Source organism: Bombus flavifrons, chromosome 1 (genome assembly GCF_040668555.2).
Source record: "Bombus flavifrons isolate JBK064 chromosome 1, iyBomFlav1_principal, whole genome shotgun sequence".
Lineage (NCBI taxonomy): Eukaryota > Metazoa > Arthropoda > Insecta > Hymenoptera > Apidae > Bombus > Bombus flavifrons.
In genome coordinates this window covers 12,066,112-12,089,731 of record NC_138442.1, presented here as the reverse complement: position 1 = coordinate 12,089,731, position 23,620 = coordinate 12,066,112, and the positions used below count along the sequence as shown (strand labels likewise).

Sequence of the window (23,620 nt, the reverse complement as noted above, 5' to 3'; positions counted from 1 at the left end):
CACTGACCAACGTGAAGGTGTTCGAGCTTGGGATAGATCAAGAAAAACGTGTGAACGAGATCCCGCTCGTGGAAGCGAGACGGGAATAGAAAATTGTGGTTCTCTCTAAATCACGATATCTCGGCAATGTAAGGTGGTATCGAGATGAAACAAACGGCATTTCAAAGGGTATGATTTCGCGCTGTTGATGTATTGGTTTTGATATTCTATTCGTGCTATGTAATGGTCTATTGTTCGTGGAAGAAATGGTATATTCGATGCTACGGTGCTGATTTAAGTCATTGTCAGTTTATGATCAGAAATGGTCATTGTCGATGGTAAATCGATGACACTTAGTTTAGTGGTATTTTCATAAGTATGAAGTTTCTAAGGTTTCCATTAAGTACTCACCTTTGCGCTACCCCTTGATGAAGACTTGGAGAACACGCTGTCCTGATCGCTGCTTACACTAGGCACAGGCATTGGTACTGCATAGTCATAGGTGGCATCTGTAAATAAAACGATTAAACTTTGAAAAAATCGAAGATTTCAACATTTTACTATTGGGGAATTTTGTAATTTGAATCTAATCGAATTTTCAAATTTAAATAAGCCGGTCGTTTCAAAATGACAAAATTGCAATATTTAAAAATAGAAAAACTTGAACGGTTGGAAATTTAAACATTGGAATTTTTGGAAAATTAATCTACAAACTTGAATCTGAATTTTTATGATAATTCATCAAAACTATTTCCTGAATTCTTATTAAATGCTTATTAAAATCTCGAATTACATAATTACAAATATCAAATATTACCCGAACAAGTATCAAAGCGATTGTGGGGTATCGATTGCACTTACCAGACTGCTCAACGCTGTCGTGGAGGTCCTTGTTGTCTATAACAACAGTGCTATAACCGTAATAAGCGGCATGAGGCGGTTCTCGGTGCTTGTTCTCGTAGAAGGGTTCCTGATACTCGTCCAACCTGACGTCACCTAGTAGACGATCGTTCAAGTCGCGAGGCAGCGTCGTTAGCTTGGTTCCGGCGTATCGATCGTCGAGTTCCTCGACTCTGTACGTCATCAACGACGGATCCTTCTCCGTGGTACCGTACGCGGATTCTGGCGACAGATGTTGATGATTGCTCGACGGAATCGCGCTCTTGGTACCAAGAGGACTGGCAAAATTCTTTCGTTGTCGGTGTCGCGTGACGATCAAGAAAATCGCAACGGCAAGCAGGAGGATGACCGCGGTTAAAACACCGATAATCACTGCCATGTAGGTTGGATCTTCCTGCTTCGCTACTGGAACTTCGGCTTGCAGAGGATTGTCGCGGGCTGAGATTCGATCCCTAAGCCTCGGAGCTTCCGTCGTGGGCGGCGATTCAGGAGTGAAATTTCCGTGAGCGATATCTGTAACGCGACAACAATGCTTCCTTCGTGATCTTGAAATACCATTTTGCGACAAATAAAAAATAATGTTTGAATAAAGAATATTCTTGCAGAATTGAACTAATATTATCTGCGAAGTTTTCGGAGTCACGAGGTACTAATGTTAGTAGATTTTAGACGTTTTAGAAGTAAATTTTACAAATTACAAATCATTCGGTTATCCTGTTATCTATACACCTGTCCTATTTGACAAAAGAGTCGTAAAATTGGATAGAAAAAGTTCTTAAAACGAGTACAATCTACAACTTGTGTCTATTTAAATGCTAATATTATCGAATTATGCGCAAGAGGTCCTAATGTGGCGATTTGAAGTAGTAAGAATTTATTTGCTGAATTTATACAAGTTTTTTTCAAACATAATTCGTAGATCTGATTGTAGAAGAATTTTTATGCTGATGGTAATTTTCAACTATGAGATATCGTTATCGTAAATAGTAATTACCAGAGTCGAAAGTGATCTCGCTGATCATAATCCACCGTGAGGCGAAGCTGAACTTCAGTTTAACAAACTTGCCAATGCGATGGTGTAGCTTGATCGAGATGTTCCTCGAATGCTCGAAGATCCTGTCTTCCATGTACGAGTACACGATCGGGTCACCTGTGTAGTATCTTCCGCCGACGCTGAACATTATACTGGCCTCCGAGAACACCTGACATGACAGAGAAACATCTTTCTGTTTTTTCGTATTTCTAATTATACAATATAATATAGAAGGAACCATAAAAGTTCCCATCTAACAATCTATACACGAGACCACTCCTCGTCATTTAATATGATTATATTTTACGATTACGTGTATACTTTCCATAAAAATCGAATAAACGATAAACGGATGTTTTTTTCTTAATATCAAATTCCAAGAGATAGTTTTCTATTTTTAAATTAAGCAACAAGGTCTAAACGGAAAGATGAAAGTCCCCATTTAGTAACCTACACGCTATACTAATCTCAGAAAGGAGCAATATGATTGTACTTTACGGCTACGTACTTTCCATAAGAACTGCAATAATAAACGAATCTTCTATCCCGTAATAAAATGTACGAGAACTTATTTCATATTTCACCGGAAGCATCTGAACGAGGCTCGCACAACAGGTATATCCTCGTAAGCCGTGTTACCCGGAAAATATACGCATATATAAAATCGCGGCAAAGGTTGTAGCAGGCAGTAAAATGAAGCTTCTCATTGTGCACGCTAAACATGACGTAGTGGCTAATATTCAACATTAATTATATATATAAATCAGCATCTTAAGCCGAGCAAGCTCTGGAGAACGCTGGCCTGTACGTCGTTCCGGCAAGCTGGATATTAATATATCTCGCGATTCCGCTCGCGCAAATACACACTGGGCTATTTACTACGGACATAACGAGCAACTTTATAGAGGCAACACTCGGTTGACATCGACGACTTCGATAATTGCGAGCCACCCGTGGCTGTGCGTACTCCGCCGGAACGGAGACGCGTGGAATGCTAATTCCACTGCGGGAAAGCGTAAGATAGTTACACGAGAAGAGAATGCCAGCCGGAAACTATGAGTAGGAAGCCCGTGGCAGGCGGGGATCGTGCGAGAAACAGGTAGCGAACAGCGAAAGAGTGGAGAACGGGAAGAGACAGAGAGTGTGTGAGAGAGAGAGAGAGAGAGAGAGAGAGGAAGAACAGGGCGAAGACCAGGAGAACGGCGTGAGAGGCTTGGAAATGGAGATTACAAAGCTGAGATTATCTAACTCTCTTAGCCCCGAACGCAACGACGATGCGTATGGATTTTCAAGGGAGCGCACACCGTTGAAGCTTGCCTTGCTAGAGCAGCTCGTCGACGATGACGGAGGCCTCGACGATAGTAGGAGTATGAGGAAGCCGAAGAAGACGAACGTGGCGGCCACGAAACCGTGCTCAACCACCACGGACGTATATACGAGAGAATATAGTATTCGAGGAACACGGAAGAACGAAAGGGAGAGAGAGATAAGGAGCGCGAAACTGGCGATGCTTTGAAGTGCTGTCTTTCAGAAGACGTGTCCTATCCGCGCGAGCGGGCGCTTGTTAATAGAAGGGGACGTTTAGGGGCGGTTGCTACCATCTCTCATCCCTTACTCGCCCTCATACCTCAAGCCATAGACTGCCGACTTGCCAGACTGTCGGTATTGTATTTGAATACGTGGCGTATCTGCTCTCCGGCTCGTTGCTCGCTAGCATTGTGCGTACGAGAGAGAAAGAACAGAATCCACCTTCAAGCATTCCTGCCGCTAGAGAGTAGAGACCGTTTCTCTTGGTTCTCGACGTTCCCTTCCTGTCTTCCACGAACCATCCTTCCTTCTCGAAGAAGAAGATTCCCCCTTTCGAGCCGATGCAACGTTTCTGCTGCCCTTGCCTCTGCCACCTCTCCGTCATTCCATCTTGCTCGGTAGCGAGTGCACAATCGAGCTTCGAGCCGGGTAATGAGGCGCTCCATTCAAATAAATCTTGATACCAGCAAAGAGAGTGTTTCGAGGCCTATTTTGTCGAGACGAGTACGCCTCAACCGACGTCGACCCGGAAAGCTTCCATTTTCTATCGTTCGCCATTCGCTGGATCGCACCGGTCATTTTCACGCCAAGAACCCAGTGAAGAGCAGAGGGATTTGCCTTCTTTAATATCTTTATCTCCCATTGATCCTCCAGAAGAGTTTCTTTCCTCTCGCGTTTAGATGGGTACTTAGGCCGATTTAGATTCTTCTGCGTATTGTTTGATCAAGGAAAACGATTAAATGTTGGCATACCAATTGAAGGCTACAGGTAAAAAAACGTAATAAGTCACATTATCCATCTTTTGTAACAAGACAATTTTAAGTTCCAATGTGGTGTCAAGCGATTCTATATCAAAACTAGTTTTTTAGTTTGTCTTGAGATTAAACGTGTGTTCTTATCATCTCTTGATTACTTGCAGAATATTAATAACATTAATTACGTAGACTTATGTCGACTATTATTAACGGTGCATCTCTGTTTGATCATACACGTTAGAAACTTTACCTTCTCTACTTTGAACCATACATAAGCACCGAACAGAACAAAAGTAACCATCAATTTAGGTATCTCGTTATTTTACGAAGAAAACAAAGAAACAGGGACGACGACACGAAGAAAGCACTTTAACCTTCTCTGACGCACTCGCTAATACCTTCGTCCCTTCTATCTTGGTTGTTTGTTGTTTTGCAGCCCCTTGGTTGCTCGATTATGGAGCAAAGGCCTTAGCCAGGGTAATGAGGGGCTCCATTGAAATAAATCTTGATACCGGGACGGGGCCATTATATAGAAATTCGTGGCCGGAAGCACGCGGGGCCGGAAAATTTTCCCAGAAACGGGCAACACAGCCGGCGTCGGAACGGCACCAACACCACCATCGCCCGTTACTATCGCCAGCGAGCGCCAGCAGAAATTCGGTTGTGGCCAACGCCCATTGTTACCACCCTGTGCAAAATCGCGCGGCTCGTTTCCTCTTTCTCTCCTTTCATCTGCTTCAACCGAAGCCAAGGGCCAACCGTTGTTACGCCTCGTTACCCATCCTACGTCCGACCTTGACTTCAACGCGAAAACTGGATTACATGGCGTACGCCATCATTTCTTTCCCTTTCGTGTTACTCCTCCAGGGCGCGATTTAAAGGCAGGCGTTGGATCTTGGCGCGTATTTCGCCGCGATTGTCTGTCCTGTTTTCCCTCCTCTTATCTCTTGTCTCTCCTATTTTCCCTTTTTTCCCTCTCCTATTCGTAACACGTCTAGCTCAGTCTCTTTGCTCTCCTATTCGACGTCTAGTTTTCATCGCTATATTTTTTTTTCTCCCTCATCCTTCTGTATCGTAGGTTTGGTCGCGCGTTGGCGAGTCACCGACCCGGGCCCTTCCAATTTCCTCCCTGTCGTGCTCGTATCTATCCGCCCTCTTCCTCTTTTTTTCACGCGTTTTCGCGGATATTCGGTGAACGATCATAGAGGAAATTTGAAAATAACGCGGCCGGACTTGCGTTCAAAGAGATCGCCGGTAAAGGGATTACGGTGGAAATTCCATCGTCGGACGGGAGTATCGATAACGGGAACGAATCAAAATATTAAAATTTAAAGTAGACGGATCGAGAAGCGGTTTCTTCCTTTTTTCTCATTTTCTCCTCTATTTTCTTTGTTTTATCTTTTAAGGTAAAAGTACAGGCAAATTTATTGTACGTTGCTCGATGAAATAACGAAAATGGGGAATATTACGTGATGAAAGCGCTACCGGTACAGGCTAACAAACGCCGAAGAGCGTGACTTTGGCTCTGCAAGTTGTGGAACATAAATACGTGACTGTTCTCCGGGCCAAAAATTTGCCCGAGGGTTCGTTCGTGGGGATCACGACCCGCAAACGTTGGGGAAGGCTCTGGTTTCTCCTACCCGGTTTCCCTTCTGCCTCTTCCTTTTGCTCTACTATCGAAATCACGAGGCTGGATCAACCTGCATTGCATTGGTTACCCACCCCGAACTTTTTAACTTCGTCAATAATCGTTTAATTAAAATTAGATTCCGTCTTTCCTTATTCTATCTTATTATATAGTATTCGAAAAAAAAAGAAAGAAAAGAAAAGGAAATACTGACAATGTTCTATTAATTATGGCAGATATTGTGCACCTTGTACAGGACGCTTCTACTCGACAATTTTTAGTAAATGCATATGTTTATTGACTGTGTCATATTTACCGAAAAAATCAGTTTCCCTGTTGATCTTCGCATAATGATTAAAACACGATTATAGTACTTACTAGATATTTTACGAGAGCTCACTATACGTGTAAGTTAGACATACAAAACATACATTTATGTTTCTAAAAGAAGATTTAAAAGAAGAAAACTTTATAAAATTAGATTTTAGTAAATAAGAAAAAAAGAAAAGAAGATTAGAACGAATAAAGAAATAATAACCAAAGAAATATCGACTAAATCTTAATTCCTTTTAGATTTGTAACGTTAAGAAGTAAAATTCAATAATACACTTTCACTAAAGAACTTACAAACGAAAGATTACATTTACATAACATTACCCTCTAATGAATTCATATCGTTCTCCACAAAAAGCTCATTCAGTATTATCTAGAACTAACTTTACAAAGTTTCACAAAGTTTCATAAAGTTTACCTGTACATCCTTGGTAAACTGATTGTTGCAGAATATGTGCACGGCGGAGAATTCCCTGACGTGGTCAAACTCGAATTTGATCTCGAGAGGATGACCGGACCTGGTGTCGTTTCTCCACCCGACCCATCCCTGACCTCTATCGAAATCGTAATAACTCATCTTGAAGTTATCCGGCCCGATCTTGCCGTCCGTCAGCTGTCCCAGACCACGTAGAAGCTGGCCGTCCCAGTAACCGTCGTAAGTCGCATCGAAGAACTCCCAGTTGCCACGTTTGTCGCCCTGTGGCATCGAGTACGACACGATCCCATCGTTCCACGGGCAACCGTATAGCTCTACCCGCATGCAAACGGTGCGACGATGATAACTGTACGGCCAGAAGCGAACTTTACTCGCCCACATCGGTGGCTCCAGTTCGTGCTTCGACTCCAGGTAGGTGTTCGTGTTCCCTTTGATCACCTGTGACAAACCATTCATCGATAGGTTAGATACGTTCTGTTTGGAAAGTGTTATTTCTCTTATTATTTGGTGAATTGGAATATCGATTGTTAACGCTAAAACTAACTGATGATCGAAGTATAAAAATAGCCCTAAAGAAATTAACGTGAAATGTTTATGAAGGAATAATAACGCGTTTATGTATACGCTTTAACAAAAATCGTTCAGATACTCAAAAATGTATAAAAATGGTAATTTTGATTACTCTACTGATCGTAATGTTTCGATAATATTTCGATACCTATACGCTCGGTATCTTTATGATCGTATATCAATAATTCAGTATTGCACTTTGCGAACATTCAACTCTTTCATCCTTATCTATTTGCAACTTTCTCTATCATAATTAAATTGTAAGATTTGTAAAGAACATTCTACGGATGTGAATAAAACCATTGAAGGAGACAAATTACAACATAAAAGTATTAATTTCAAAGATATAATAGGAACATGTCAAGTCTATTTATGCCTCAATCTCTGTCACGAGTCTCGATAATTATTAAAGGAAACGCAATTCACTCGTCAAAATTCTGGCATGGTTAAATTACGCGTGACTGAAAATTTAGCGGCTGAAAACTTGGATATATTCGTATCAGAAAGGAAGATCATTATTAACACCTGACATAAAGTCGCTCGAGGGATATCTGTTGAATAATTCATACGGTGCGGCGGGTAGAACCGTACGGAATCCATGGATATACTTGGTGGAATTACGGATTCGGCTCTCGGGGCCGTATCATTAAAATACCATAAACTATCGGCGATCGTATCGATAATGAAGATTCAAATAGTATGCGTATACACCTGTCGGGATCACGACCGCGATGAACCACGGTCACGTAACCGGGCATACGTGAGAATATCATACTCGTGGAGTCGAGTGCCGCTGTCAAGCTCGTAAGTGGAAAATAAGAGGTCCTTTGTTTCGAAGGGACGACCCTCGACGATGCTGCACGAGAAATTCTCGATCCTCTGCTGCGATACAAACGCTTGGGCCTTCCAACTCGCGCTCCGCCGACAGAATAGAACGTGCGTTGTTCCGTCTGAGAACGCGTGAAACGAGAAATCGCGGCACCCAGGAACGCCCACGACATTTCTACCGACGTTCCCTCAAGCATTTCACCGCTTTCTAAAAGAATTTCCAGGTTTAAGAGATTCTGAAATATCGTCTCTTTGTTAACTGTTGAATCTTAAAATAGTGAAAAACTTTGCAGCCTGTGTTAGGCTTACTTAGATTTAGGTCTTGATAGAAATGAAGAGATTCTAAGATTCATTGGAGAAATAGTCGAACGCGAAGCTTTCAATACTCGGCGAATGTATTTCGATATTAAATGAAGAGAAGAAGAAAGGCACTACTCTCCGATTATATTTCATTCCTTTCATTTGCTTAATTGCTTGTGCTCGAAGAAATCTTCACGATTGTTTCACAACCCACTTCAACTTGTCTTAAAATGTCACTTGCGCTTATAGCAGAGATACTTGAATTCCGAAAATAATTTCAATCTTAACTTTGAAAATTTACCAATCTAATGTCAAACATTGTTCTTACGATTTGATATTTACAATAAAAATCGTAGTGATTGAGACAAGAATTATCTCAACCGCTATAATCTTCTGAATTATAACGAAGCTCTCCCTGAAACTTTAAGTAATTCTACGTTAACTTTCCTTTAAAAATACGATTTTCAACAATTACCAACTAATAAAGCGCAAGCTTTAAGTTCACATAAATTCACACGTTATCTCCGTGCTGCTTCTAACATTTACCAGGTACAATTTCAACAAGCTGAAACGAAACCGTTCCGTTATCAAGATTTCAATGATCGTCGACGAATATTTTTTATTCGGATTAGATTTCTTTCAGAAGCGTTCCGTTTACGGCCGCATATTTCGGCCCCTTAACGAGCGCGGGCGTGCTCATTAAGCCGCTGTAACGAAGTCGAAACGAAACGTGGTCCGCGGCGCGACGCCAGCCGGAATTTCACGCGTGTCGGCTCATTGTATTTCGTTTCGATGCGCCAAACATCAGCTAGAAAGTCGCGGAGGGAATAACGAGCGCGAATAAAACCGTGTCAGCCACCGGGTCTCCCAATTACCGGACCGCCACGCCGCAGAACGTGCCGGTCCGCGTGGTCGACGATCATCTTTTAATCGTGTTTCCTTCGCCACGATCGTAGCTCCGCTTGCGAATTGGGAAAGCACGCTCGTTGCAGGAAATACGAGATACGGTAGACAAACGTTCTATCGGAAGCATCAGACTTCTTGTGTAACTGCTGCTTCAAGCTCGCTAAATTTTAACAAACGTACGGATATTGTAATTTAACGAATGATAAAAACCTCCGAAATTTCAAGTCGTGAATTTTCTAAACGTTTTGAAATTGAGCATTTTTTGTATTTCACACATTTTCTAGTAATATGTTAACTTCGAGTAGATAACAATCAGAATCTATTAGGGGAAGGGACTATGAAAAGACACTTTTAATATCCTCGTATTTTCTAAATCGTTTTTGCGTGAGGAAATTGTCGAATGAAGAAGAAGAAGAAAAAGTTCGTTGGTGATAAATTGGAAGAATATACGGGATGAAGCGAAACGCAGTTCTCGTACTGCTGTGTTTTCTTCGTTGTTTGCTGTTTGAACAAAAAATCACTTCGCTACTGTTTTAAATGAAAAAATTGCGAATTGCTATAAACATAATGTTATACATAATATGTCTAACGATATTTGTAGGTATAAATACTTGCAATATGTTCATGCGTGCGTTACCTCAAAGTGAAATACAGCGGAAGCTTTCAGAATGATTCAACACAAAGCAGTTAACATGAAACAATAGATAAGACATCTGCCTCACTTCCAACACCGATAAATCCCTCAAACGTCAGTTCCAGTAACAAAAATATTTCCACCATCCGGTTACCAGCAAAAACATACCAGACATCAAAGTTAAAAGGAGCAGGCTGCTCATCAAACGATCCGATAACGCCAATAAATCCCCATCACCTCGAGATCGAACGCAATCAAAGGCCTCTCGCGGTCGCTTTTAATCGGCTCTGACGATCCGCGAAAGGGGTGCCACAAATTTTCAGTTTATTCCGAGAAAAGCTGAGGCGTGTGATCGTCGCCGCGGGAACGAAAGGCGCGACGGTGAAAATACGACGGCATTTACGAGCCGCCGACTCGTCCAACCAAGAAAAATAAGTAATCTCGATATTTATCTGCGCGCCCACGCGCGCAATGCTTCGCCACTCCACTCAAAGACATTTCCGCGCCGCCTAAACCATCTTACTTCTCTAAAAACGAAAAAAAAAGAAAAAAGAAAACAAGCAAACGGAAAGAGAAAAAGGAATAGGTAAGAAGGAGTAACATCGTTTCGGTTCCAAAAGCGTTTTGGTGGGATTTTTCGTACACAAATTCCGAGCGTAGTACGAAGATGACTGGTAGGGCGTGGCGTGCTACCAACGCCCATTTTATGTTAATGTTTCCGCGCCTCTTAATCTCGAATCGTCAACGGTGGCCCGCCACCGAATAGAAGCATCGTTGATGGCACCGTGTCGTCGAGAAAGATCGTGACGGATAAGCTGTCTGATGGTTTAATTAGACGGATATACGCGACGGGTGGTCCGACGTATAACCTCACGAATTTTCCTGATGCGTCATGTACTCGCAAAACAGGTCCAACGACCTTCTGGATCCTCGAGAGCATCCGCAGCCGCGTCTAATGAAATGGAGATTTGCGAACATATCTATGTACTTCAAAGGAAGTGGGTATCTCTTATGAATTTGAAAACATGGCTACGTCGAGAACGTTCCTGATGTACGATATTAATTACGAAAGATAAAATACTCGTGTATGCGTTCGTAAAACCTGTTTGTTCTTTTCACGAAGATCTATAAGCCCGCATCAATATTTCCTAATGTAGCAGCGCTTGGAATATTCAGGTCTTTAATCCTATTAATTCCTAAACGAGATAATGCTTCTTAGCTCATTGAGATATACAGTCGAAAGTTTGTGACTCAGCGGGAAAGAAGTTGTTCCTGGTCTCCAATTTTTCACAGCTCTAACTCGTGTCTTTCCTCGTTCAAATTTATGATCTTCTCATTTATCAGTCATAACCTATGACACTCGCTAAATCGACAAGCGAAATTTCACTCGAGACAGAAAATACCAGCGAACGATATTTCACAGAAACGACTAGCTCGGTTGGACGGCAAGAAGTTTGCGCGAGGGATCAACGAAATAATTTATGCTCGGTTGGTTATCTCTGTCCCGCCAAATGCGATCGTTGAAAAATATTAGACGCATCCCGCCGGTTTTTCGCCTTTTTTCTCGCGTTCCATTCGGATTGTAAAGTGGTCGAGTCGTTGACAACCGCACACTACGGTGGTACCACCGACGTTGCTTGATCCTGGCTGAGCTGTTACGAGAGATTATTCGTCGGATAAGCCGAGTATCGTTGTGTAATTAAGCGGAGAACAGGCCCCTCGCAGCAGGACGAAAGAGACACGAATTTCTGCAGATTTATTCCCCGTAACCACGAGAGGGCGCGTTGCTCTCGGAGTTTTGTTGGGTGGGCCGTTTCGTTTCGATTCGGTACCTGTTTCCGAACCGCTCTAACGAATCTGGCTTCAACGAACGACTTTTTCCTCGGCAGGCACGCTTCCACGAAGAACCGTCGATACGCGAGAATCTCGCTTTCCTTTCACTTTTTTCAACCGGTTTCCTGGCTCGCGGTCGTCGCATGCCGGCCTCGCTTAATTGAACTGTTTATGGCACAGATTAAACGAAAACGAGAATCAGTGGAAATGAGTGGAAGCGATCATGATTTATAACTAATATTCAAAAGCGTAAATTCCGTGGCTGTGACAAGTGTTGGCATTAAGTAAGTAACAAAAAGAGAATAGCGCTTGAGTTGTGTTCTTATTTAATTCTTTGCTTTGAAAGAATAGTTTTAAATGCTTAAACGTATCAACGTATTGATTATTAAGTCATAACACAAATATTACAAATATCGAATATTAAGATAATTGAATACTTTCGCGAATACGTAGAAATCTTAGAAATGCATTTACAATTATTACGCTACTGTTATTATTTATATTACAGTGTATGTTTCATGTTATCACACGATGGAATAATGTTTCGTGCATGTTCAAAACACACGAGCTTACGATTATTTCTTGTAGTCATAGTCATCTCGTCCACAGAAGTATGTATTAGGTCGTCCGAAAAATTTCTTTCATTTTATAAGGAAATAATGGATGCACAAGATTTTCCGTTTTATATTATTTTGTCGAATTACGTATGATCCATATTGTTCTATCAAAATAAAGATCACAACGTTCGACAGATTAGGTTTCATGTTTGTATAAAGATGCGTCGTTGTAAAAGACGTGTCTGTAAAAGAAAGACACTTTTGGACAACCTGATACTACAGACAATCGATGATCGTTATGATAGTGTGCGATATAGACTATCGCATTACTATAGATTACCAAGATCATTTTAATATTGAATTTGAAAGAAATCTGTCATTATACAACGGTCGGAGACAGAAAGTTTGAAGGAAAAAACCTGACAGGTACAAGAGGACGGCAGTTTTTCTTCCACGAACACTTTCACTGCCTTTTCCAACACCCTGTTAACAAGAAGAAAGTGCGTGCCAGAAAGTTCTTTTTCCAAGAGAAAAATATTCTCGATGCCTGGAAGGTTATTTCGCCGCGGCATGTAAATGGAGTCGCGATGGTTGAATAAGGGTGGTTAAATTTTGTCGAGTTCGACCTTCGTGCGATGCGCGGCTTGGTAGGTTCGATCGACCTCGGCTATTCAAGCTATGTACGCCTATGTAGGTGAGTCGAAATCGTCTGACCCGCGAGCAAGCACGCGACGACTTTCCCTTCCCTCGTTTTATTGATCCACCCTCCTATACAAATAAGCTCGAAGCTCCCTCTCTACGTACTAACTTCCAAGGAAATCCACCTCGTCGACTGGACGTTCACCTCCTTCTTTCCTTTCTTCTTTTTCATCTTTCAATTTTTTTTCTCTTCCTTTCCTGGCTTTTCATCCTCCCTCCCTTCCGCCCTTCTTCACCTTTCGTCCGTTTGCTGGTCTCAAGAATCACGACCAGTCGGAATAAACGTCCGCGTCTTATTCGTCAGAAAATAAAATAAAAATACGCGGCTCGAAAATAATGTTATCGTCGACAAGACGAAATGACTTATATTGGTCCCCCGTCGCTCTTCAGAACAAATATCACGAAACAAGGGAAGTTCTTTGTGGAACCACCTAGTCGTTTCCTCCTTTTTCACCGGCCTTCCAACGACGATGATAAATCGCACGGTGCAACCGAAAACAATGTCACTAAGTTCTAGCTGGCTTGTATCTATTCCGTACCAACGTAGAGTAGGCTACCGGTGGTTAACTTCGCAACTTCAATGAATCGCTTCGACTACTTTTTCTTCGATCGAGATCTATGTCGAGAATGTTTCTTTTCTTGCGAAGGACGTGGATGGACTCTTAACCTGGTAACCGTAGAATTATTACCTGATCTTTGGCATCGTCAATCTTTTGGACATAATAATTTCTCTATCCAGAAATCTTGAATGTACCACATTTACATTACAAATAATTGAAATTCATTTGTAATTCCATGGTCATAAAAATTTCTAGTTAAAACGCGACCGATTAGTTTACTCCTCCGCATTTGGTATTCCATACTCGTAATGGACTAGACGATATATTTATTTTGAAACTAACCCGAATTTTAGTGTCTTCTTTTGAAAAATCAACGACAGAAAAATATTTCTATCTCCATCCTTAACAACTGATAAAAAAGAAATTTTTTCGAGAACCAAAGGAACGTTTACACTCGCATATATTAAAGGGACGTATCTTCCTGTGTTGCTCGAAAACATTCCAAGCATGTGGCGAATATAATATACGTTTCGCATGCAGCGCAGACTTATAACACCCACGTCAACGGTCGGAATTCCTGGCAGACGCGTGGCCGGTACGCGCGAAGGACAGTTCATTCATCGACGTCAACCCGGTTCTCCTCTTCTCTCCGCCCGTAGAATTCACAGGATTCTCGAACGAGTAACGCGGTAGAGGACATACCTATATTTCTCGTGATGGTAATAAATGAACGACCGCCGCCTTCTATTGTCGAGTGTTGCTAATTAAAGTCGCTGAGTTCACGGTTACCGATCTATTCTAGTAAATTGCCATCGAAGCAGAACCGCGGGACCATTTTCAAGGCGGAGCATATTGCGTCCGAGATTTACGTCTTGTTAACGTCACGGTTTAGTTACCAGGACCCAGCGCACTGTCTACACATGGACCCGCGGACAACCTCCACAAATCATTCCCAATAATCCACAGTGTTCTGCTCGTTTTACGCGTATACTCGCGCGCCGACTAAATTTAACCACCGCGATTCCGCTTACGCGCGACCTCTCGCGTGGATCTCGCCCCGCCGCTGAATTGTTGCGACCGGTTAATTGAATTGAATTATGCGCCTCTTGTGTGCCGTGTACACGGCTCCCATGACCGCGAATGCCAAACACACGTATTGATCGTTAACTGACCTCTCACTCTCTGTTCCTTACGCGTTGCTCTTCGAGCGCTGTTAGGAGGCATCGCTAGCTTTCACGTGAAAGAGTTCTTTTTTTCTATTATTTGGGATCCTAATAGAATAGAATTACGAATCGCGGTGAGCAAGACATATATTATCTGTCGTAAGTATTAGGATACTGGCTAATTTTCAGTACAAATTGAGCATCTTTCATCGCTTTTATTTCTTAGTTATTTCGTTACGAGTCTGTTATATCATTCGCGTCATACGTGTCTTGGAATGTAAGATATTCACACGAATTCTGAACGAACGGGATAGAAGTTGTAATATATTTTTAATATAATTTTTCCGTCCACTTAACCATACACTATCAACTTCATCGAACTACAAGGATTCGAACAAAATCACAGAAACCACGAACTTATCTTTGTTCATTGACCTAAGTAGATTTCTCTATTTCCTGTCAGACAACAAACGTGCCATCGTAAATTTCTCTCAACTCAACGTCAATTCTCTACTCGTTCATTTAATCGAACGGCTTGCCGGAAAGGCTAGGAACTGTACTATTCCCGACTTCCGACAACACGCGACAGTTTATAACTGTCTTCTAAAAAGGGACCAGAGGAAGAATTTTCTCCTTTTCCTGTTGCAAGCTTCGTACTTTCGTTTTCTTTTTCCTGGATACTTCTTTCGACGTAACGGGAAAGCTACTTAGATACTCGTCTAATAGAAAGCGCAATCGACACCTCTCAACGCCTGTAAGCCGGTCAATTATCGCGACACCTTTGAAACGACGCGATTACTTACCTCCTCGCCCCGAACATCCCTGTATCGAACCCATTTGCCGAGCTTCGGCCTCCAATACTCCAGCATGTACGCCTCCGAGTATTCGACACCTTGGCCGTTGCCAAAGCGTCCCTGAGTGCCGGTGGCAGTGATCATGTGGACCGTGTGAAGATCGATTTCCAACCACTCGCGTGGTTCCGTCGTGATCTGCTGCTTTGGACACCAGGCACCTCCGTGGCTCTCTTGCCTCAACCTGCAAGAGTAAATATTTGCTCTGAGATTACCAGCCTCCTATTTCTTCTCTCTTTTTCTTTTCCTTTTTTTTTTTTTTTATCTCTTCTTCCTGTTTCTATTGCGTCCTCGTTGTTCCGCTGTTCTTCGAAGGTAAAATTTTTTAGCTTTTTTCTTTAATCCAGGGAAACGAGAACGCTAAAACATTTCCGGGGAAACTGCGGTCGATGTAGATTGTAGGAAAACAGGAGACTTTTTCTAGGTCTCTTTGGGAATTTCGGTGTGTAATTTAATTTTCATGCCACGAATATGGGCTATGTACACGGAGAACCGACGTCGGAATGTTTAAGTAACGTAATTGATATTTGAACTATTCGACGTGCTACTTTCCCTTGGTTTTACCTTTCCATGCTCTTTTTTCACGACAACCAGGAATCGAAAAACGTCCATGTTTTATAGGATAACAACAAAGTATGTAAGTGATCGCGATACGTATAGTATACATTCGTTTAAACAACCATCAACCAACTGGTAGTTTTCGAGTTTTAGAAAAGTGAAGAGAACATGTACGAGTAATTTTGATATCCATAAATATGAAGCACCTTTTTTATAGATAACAACCACGAGCCCATAAATTCTCAAGTTGTAAAAAATAAGGATAGCGTATAATTGTGATAATCCATAAATATTAAATATTCTTATTACACGTCAAACGCGAACCCATAAATTTTCAAGTATCAAAAAAATCAGAACAACGTATGCGAATGATCGTGGTATCCGTAAATATTCTTTTTAAAAAACGGCACACAAGGATCCATAAATTCTAAAATTAAAAAAGAAATATACGTAACGTACGCAGATGATGGTTATATCCATGAACGCTCTTATTAAAAATACAACCACGCGAACCGATAAATTTCCAACTTTCCATAAGATAAAATTAATATATTATGTAAATGATCGTAATATGTACAAAATATTTATCAGACGCCTGAGACATCCGCTCATTTCGCGCAAATAGTGTTCAACGTTTGCAGGTAGCCTCCGGGATTTCGCAAAGTCGGCAATTACAGTGAATCGAGTCCCCCGTACACACATCGTACATATTCACGACGCCTTTTCGTCGCAGTATTCGCACAATCGTATGCGAACGTTGCAAGTCGCAATTGACGTGCCGATAAGAATCTACCGATAAGGCGGCGGGTAAAGAGAGGATGACGGTATAATCGGAAATGTTACATCGTCGCGGGAAAGGAAATCGTATAAATACGTGATCCAGCCGGTAGCTGACGGATAACCGTCACCTCTGCCGGGCCGATACGGGGTGAAATTATAATTTATCGATCGAGTCGAGCCACTGGATGGTATGAATTAAAGATGAGCTGGAGCGAGTACGCCAGAGAACGGGGAAGCCACTCTTCGAGAGCCGGCTAATAATTGTATTCGCACATACCTTTCGTCTACGGCATTAAAAAGCTCCCTTTCTTCTCTATAGACTAGTATAGAGAGTCCGTGATTGTCGTGAAAAACGCGCGCAGAGAGGAATGCTGGCACCGATTCGATCGCCAAGAAAATCGAAAGGAATTCACGAGTCCGTATACATTTGTATTCGGTCGGCGATCAGAAACATCTCACTTGACCATTGTTGTTGTTTTTGTTAACTGTTCATCGCTGTTTTGTTCTGTATAACGCTTTTTAGGTGCTGCTTAAAGAGAGACGTAAAATAAGAAAGATATCTTTTGTAAGGAATTTTAGTCTTTGATGAATCGATCAACCGTTCAAGAAGATTAATACTCTTACGACTGGTATTTTTATTAATTTACGAAATTTACGATCAAGTTAAGGGCAAGAAATTGGGAAGTTTTCCTTTCAAATATCACGCGTTGTATTACTTGTAATTATTAATTAAAATAGATACAAGAAATTTATCCTTTTAAGGGTCGTTGATAATTGATCTATCTTCTCTTATTTTGGATCGGACGTTTGTATGTTAATGTAATTTGTTTATTTTATGCATTACTAAAATTAGACGTCTGATGTTGATTCGTTCTTATACATATTTTAAAATACCCAAGCAACTTCTCACGAGATTTTTTAATCTTTTGGTTGGAATTATAATTACGACATAATTAGAGCTTTCAGAAAAGAATTAAAACTTGGAGGAAATATTCGTTTCTCTGGTAAGTCTTATAAAATGCAAAACTCTCCAACAAATTAAAAATCATCTGGTAGAAAGACGCGCTAAACGAGAGAGAAACACAGTTGTTCAATTTCCTACATTTCTCACACAGTTTGCAGAGAAAGTAGTTACGCTAAGTTTACCCTACAAGCGCAACTGTTTACTGCGTTTACCTTTCCCCAAAATCGAACTTCCCGTGTTTCACCTTTGACGCGAGCAACAAACACGTTCCCTCGCTAGTCACTTTGAAACTCAATTTCAACAATAAAAAACGAGAACACTCTTTTTCTCGCCGGCAGGCCTTCTCGGGCCAAGATTACTTTCGAACAGCACCGCCCCAAAGAGCGCAAAGAAGCCGCCGGTGTCTCGAACGGTTGGGAACGCGAACGGAAGCAGAGGGAAGAGCGCGAGGAACCAGAAGAGTAGGCCGAGCCGAACGAATTCACCAGGGGTCCAGAGTTATATACGTCGGCGAAAGTATTCGCAATAAAGAGGTGAGGCTGTCATGGCAGCCTCTCTGCAGCGTCAGAATTTTAAGCGTCGCTTTGACGCAGGGCCCCGGTAAAAGCGGCCTTGTCCCTGAACGAGTGAACGAACCCCTCTTTCGTAGAGGAGAACGAAGAAACTGTGGGTGCGTCGTCGAAAAGAACGAGCCAGGGATAAAAGGGAGTACACAGACGGATGAACGAGAGAGCGAAGAAGAAGGGCATGGAAGGAAAGAGAAGCATCAGTAAGGTAAATAGGAAGGCGCGGAGGGCAGGCGCGAAAGAGGGAGAGGATACATCCAGCACAGCGAAAGACCATAACTCATAGCCCATTAAGTGAGCTCGAACTGCCTTGGCTGCCACTTTGATACAGTTCAGGGCATCAAAGACATTCCGCGGCTTCGCTCGTGCCACCCGGCTCCCGTGATAAATCTCTAGTCGGACGATTACGCGGACTTTAGCCACGAGAACAGTTCGAGCTACGTCGGCGAAATCGTCGAAAGCGCGACACCGCTGAGACGAACGGGTCGATTATCGAGAGGAATGGTTTGTCGAACGCGAGCCAGCGGCGAGACACTTCTCGAAGCTCTTCTTCGAAAAAGAGAACTAACGATCCGTCTGGATTCTCGGGGATGATTTGTTGCTCCCGGCGACAAGAAGAAGCCAGCTTCCGTAGCTATTTCACTCTCTGCGATCTCGCTGATCCACCTTGGATCGCCTCGATGAAAACGTTCTTTCGTGAACGTGCCGAGCCTGGACCCGGAGCGACGTTGTACTCGAGCGGGCACGCGAACGAGCCGCGCACGAACGCGAAGACAAACGACGGGTACTCGGAGGTTGGGAGCCGTGCTTGCTCTCTTATTTACACGCGTCGGATTTCTTTTTCGTTCCTTGCGCAGTTTACCAGGCTCCTAGCTTTTTGTTGTTTGCTCCCGGAGAGCGACCAGGGTTTTGGATTACCTTTTCGTACGTGAGGTTTGCGGACCTCTCGGAAAGTGGATGAAAGGAAAGTGAATATGTTTCTTTGACTCTTTCATTTTGGATTCTTTTCCTCGAATAAAGAAAATGGAAAGATTAAATTTTTAAATATGTATCGCAGAAAAAGGGATTTTAAATGATTCTGGAGCAATTAAAATGTAAAGTGTCCATAAATATTCAAGATCATATTTAAGAAATAATATAATCATATATAATCATGAAATTAGTTAGAGCCACATAATTAAGACGATTCGGGAATATATGAAATAGAACTAGAGATTAGTGTCAGATAATTACTTCTATATTGTCGTCATCAAATATACAATTTGAAGTGTATAAATATAACTGTAAATAAAATATTTTTTTAAATTAGACGATTATTTCATCCGATAATTCCCCAATAAATCGGTTAGAATTTGTAAGAGTTCCTGCGACAAAATGTATGGTAATGTAGAAGTCCATGGGGTAGACAGAAATATTCGAGAACGAAATGTACGTACGTTTCACGAAAAGGTAAGCCATGTACACGTAATACGAGTTAGATTCGCGTATTTTAGGGTAAACGGGAGTCGTATGGGGTAAATAGGGTATTCACCGGGAAGCCCGCAGTATCAGGAAGCCATGGAAGTGCCGTTGAAGAAGGTCTAGACGGTCTCTACCGGTAAAGAGTGTGTGCACAAGCGACGATATCGGTATTGCATCGAAAAGGCTTTCCTTGCTTTATATCATGGCCGAGAAAAAAAAGGAAAGAATGGAGAAAAAAGGAAACGTCGCAGATACCTTCTTACACGTTAAACTTCCAATTATCGTACTGGCATTAATGCAGCTTTTCAACGAAATTCCCCGGACCATAAACATGTTCACGCCTCCTCGTCGTGTTTCTCTGAATCCCACGGTGACGCTTAAAAGCCAGGGACCACCCATCGCTATCAAAGAAGTTCGTAAATGTCACTCGCGTTAATAAAATATTTCTTCTTTGAATAGGATGCATGTAAAACGGACAAAACTAGCAAACTCATCCTCTTTTCGTTTTTCTTAAGAATCCTATTTTCCATCTCTTTCAGAAGAATCTTTTAATATTTTGATATTCTGCTCATGAATTTCTGTCACCCTTTATTCGCTATAATACTTCCATCTTTTCAGAAAATACAAATTTTTATTTCCATAAGAAAATTACTTCCAAGTCTAAAACAACTGTCGTATATTAACCTTAATTAATTGTATACTCTCCGCTTCTTTTAATGCAAATTTACTCTCCGTGAAATTCTAACAACTCATATTTCTGGAAATTGTAAATTTTTAATTCCAGAAAAAAAATCATTCCTAAACCGAAGACAACTATCGTATATTATCTTCAATTAATTTTATATTCTCGACATTTTTCAATGGAAATTTATGCTTGGTGAAACGACTCGATAACGATTTCAGATGACGTCGTGGATCGTTAAGATTCCCGTAAAGGAGGATTTCTTCTTTGGTAAACGATTCGCGAGCCTCGGTTTGTTAACATCGCTGGTGGTCCTTGTCTCGCAGCATCGTAATTCGGGCATTCTGTCTATATCTGGCAAACCCGGTGGAATGCTCTCTTTGGAATGGTAATTAGCTGGCACGTATAATCAAAGGAATACGCGGAGTCCACGTTAACGATGCCTAAGAGCTTCGGAACGTTCGATACAAATGGCTGTGCATGCGGGACATCCCGCGTCATTAATCCTCATTGCGGCTTGAAGGCCGAATTAGACGTGCAGTTTAGTAGTCGGTGATTAATACGGTGACCGGGGTCGAGTCCCGATCGTGAGCTATCTCGGTCGTAGACAGGATGACGGACAGGAAGAGGATCATCCGTTTAAGCCGTAGAAAGCATTCACAGTCAGAAATGTTATCGTGCCGCACGAGCAGAGACTCGTTTTCTTTTTCTGTCGTCAAACTCTCCGCCGCACAATCGCGCTCGCGCATCAATCTGCATCGCGTTTTAAGCTGTCCATCAACCCGCTTGATAAATCCTTTGCGTCCGGAAAAAAACGCATCTATATTATTTATCTCATTGACAAATTTCATAGTGAATTATACTCGATCGATTTCAGACGTGATTTTGGAAGACAATGTTATTAGATGACTCACTGAGAAGATTCAGAGTGGAATCTGAAATGTATGTCACATAATTTTAGATGGAATTTAAAGCGTAAAAACAAATTTCATTTAGGCAGGGGTAAGGGGGTAAGGTTAGGATAATTAACGTCTCTGCTTCTTCACACTTAGGTAGCATCCTTTCAGAAGGATGATTACGGGCTAATTTTGTTTTAAGATTTCTGATCATTATTCCTATTTTAACTGCTCGGTAATTTTACTCATAAACTCCATGTATTTAGTAATAGACTAATTATTTTTGTAAAAGGACGTTATATTGTACCCTGGAAAGTTAAACACTATTCATGTATCTGGATAATTGAAGATTTTCTAAAAGCGTGAATTTGGTCAATGTGGTTCCTAGCGACTTGTTTAATATTACGCTTTTGTCTTATTCGTCGATTAGAGAAGATACGGCTATATAGCGAAAAATAACATTGTCTGAGGAATCAGCAAACGACATATCGAGATAAATTTTTTAAAGAAAGTTTTTCAATCTTGATGAAATTTCGTGTAATATCGCACAGATTATTGTAGTATCGAAACAATTTTCGAATTCTCTCATGGAACGTAACAGAATCTTTCGTCGTGTAGATCGCTACAATTCATCCCCGAATAGATCGCCTAACGAAGCGCACTGATTTCGGGAAATTGCATCTCTGTTGGCCAGGCGCAGCGCACAAAGGGGTTAATTTTATCATATTTCCGAATGTGTATTGCATAGCATCTGCATAATGCGTTCTATAAACGAGACGGTAATACACGGTAATTCACTCACCGTCCGTGATGTGGCCCGACGTTTCCGCTATCGAAACTCGAACTCGCTGTGATGTCTGCATCGGGAATCGCACCAGATTCCATCCCTAGGGGTGCGATGCATTGTGCTGCAAACAAAGGAAATTGCTTTGATTATATACACGTCCGTATTCGTTCCACGCGTATTTTAGCCCTGAAGAAGGGTGTGATTACTGCACGAACGCTTTAATTGTTCGGAACAATCATAATATTAATTTGAACACGTTCCTTTGTGCTCGTGTATAGTAACATTCTAGTCAAATTATTAGCATGTTTGTTTTGTACTGTTATTCATACATCTCTGTTCGTTAAAATTCGTTTTTCTTTTTCTATAAATTTAATCTTGTTTGATTTATTTATCATCGAGTTATTATTAATATAATAAGCCTCTTGAAAGCTGAACTGATCGACTCCAGCTTTTTTCAATTCCTTAATTTCATTATACCATTGATAATTGGTTGTCGAGAAACAAATGACTCGATTCCATAAGTTCGTTCATCAATGGATAATAGTAAATTTTAGAAGTAGTATATATAACATCATCGCTTTCCTGTATTTTTTAATTTACACAGTTGATCAATGTAGCTTCTAAATGGTTCATATCATTATACTATAACACCGAACTGATTGATTTCTCTCCAAGTTGAAAATTAAATTGGAAAATGGTAATCAATTACAAAATTCAATAATTTAAAACAATAAAATCCCGGTTGTAGAATAGAAGAGAACAAAACATATTTACACGTGTGCATGGCTTTCAGGTATTTACACGTATCTTATAACCTGAATGCAAGCGATTAAACACTCTTAGACATAGTTGAACCGCAACAATCGCCATACAAGTACCGCCAATCGCCCTTAGAAATACAACAGTACAAGTATGTACTTTAACCATAAACTTCAAATGTATATCAAAAGAGCGTACCGTGGCAAGAGTCCACCATATGTTTTCGACGGGACGTTCCATCGTCAGATGATATCCGCGAGTTTCGCGCCGTTATTTTCGGGCGAGTACCGTGTACGGTTCATCGAGCGTTCATTACACGTCTCAAACAGGCATGAGGTTGCCTGTGCGCAGCCTCGAACCAACTGGCGCGTGATTACGAGGCGGTGAAACAGGGAGGCACGTCGTATTTTTCTCGGGACGATGTTGCGGCCCGGCGATAATTGCGATACACCGTGGCACGATACCAAGAAACGCTTTTCAATCACCAGTCCGGAGGCGCGAGAAACATTTTCGACGACCCGAAATTACACGTCTGAACTGGTTTTCGCTACGGTGCGGGAACACGCGACCGGATCGAGCCGTCGTCGTGCGGATAAAAACGAGCATCATCCTCTCTCCGCCTCCTTCAACGGGGGAGGGGGAGGCCATCAAAGCGGATCTGTTTACTCGAACGCGT

General features: G+C 41.7%; 1 protein-coding gene and 1 long non-coding RNA gene across 9 annotated transcripts in view; one reads left to right on the top strand and one right to left on the bottom strand.

The window, feature by feature from the left end:
* Positions 1–23,620, bottom strand: part of LOC138184329 (discoidin domain-containing receptor 2) — a 254,587-nt gene that overhangs the window by 7,720 nt on the left and 223,247 nt on the right. For all 8 annotated transcript variants that reach the window (XM_069122228.1, XM_069122231.1, XM_069122241.1 and 5 more), the window contains 6 exons: positions 22,201–22,306; positions 15,444–15,675; positions 6,573–7,028; positions 1,874–2,081; positions 841–1,392; positions 391–488 (listed from right to left, as the gene is read on the bottom strand). In XM_069122228.1, the coding sequence (XP_068978329.1) occupies positions 391–488; positions 841–1,392; positions 1,874–2,081; positions 6,573–7,028; positions 15,444–15,675; positions 22,201–22,306 (1,652 nt within the window). The remainder of the gene's footprint in view (positions 1–390; positions 489–840; positions 1,393–1,873; positions 2,082–6,572; positions 7,029–15,443; positions 15,676–22,200; positions 22,307–23,620) is intronic.
* LOC138184389 (uncharacterized) overlaps positions 1–23,620 on the top strand; it is a 61,828-nt gene that overhangs the window by 15,319 nt on the left and 22,889 nt on the right. Inside the window, exon 2 of the long non-coding RNA XR_011174314.1 lies at positions 6,604–7,001. This is a non-coding gene — a long non-coding RNA (uncharacterized LOC138184389). The remainder of the gene's footprint in view (positions 1–6,603; positions 7,002–23,620) is intronic.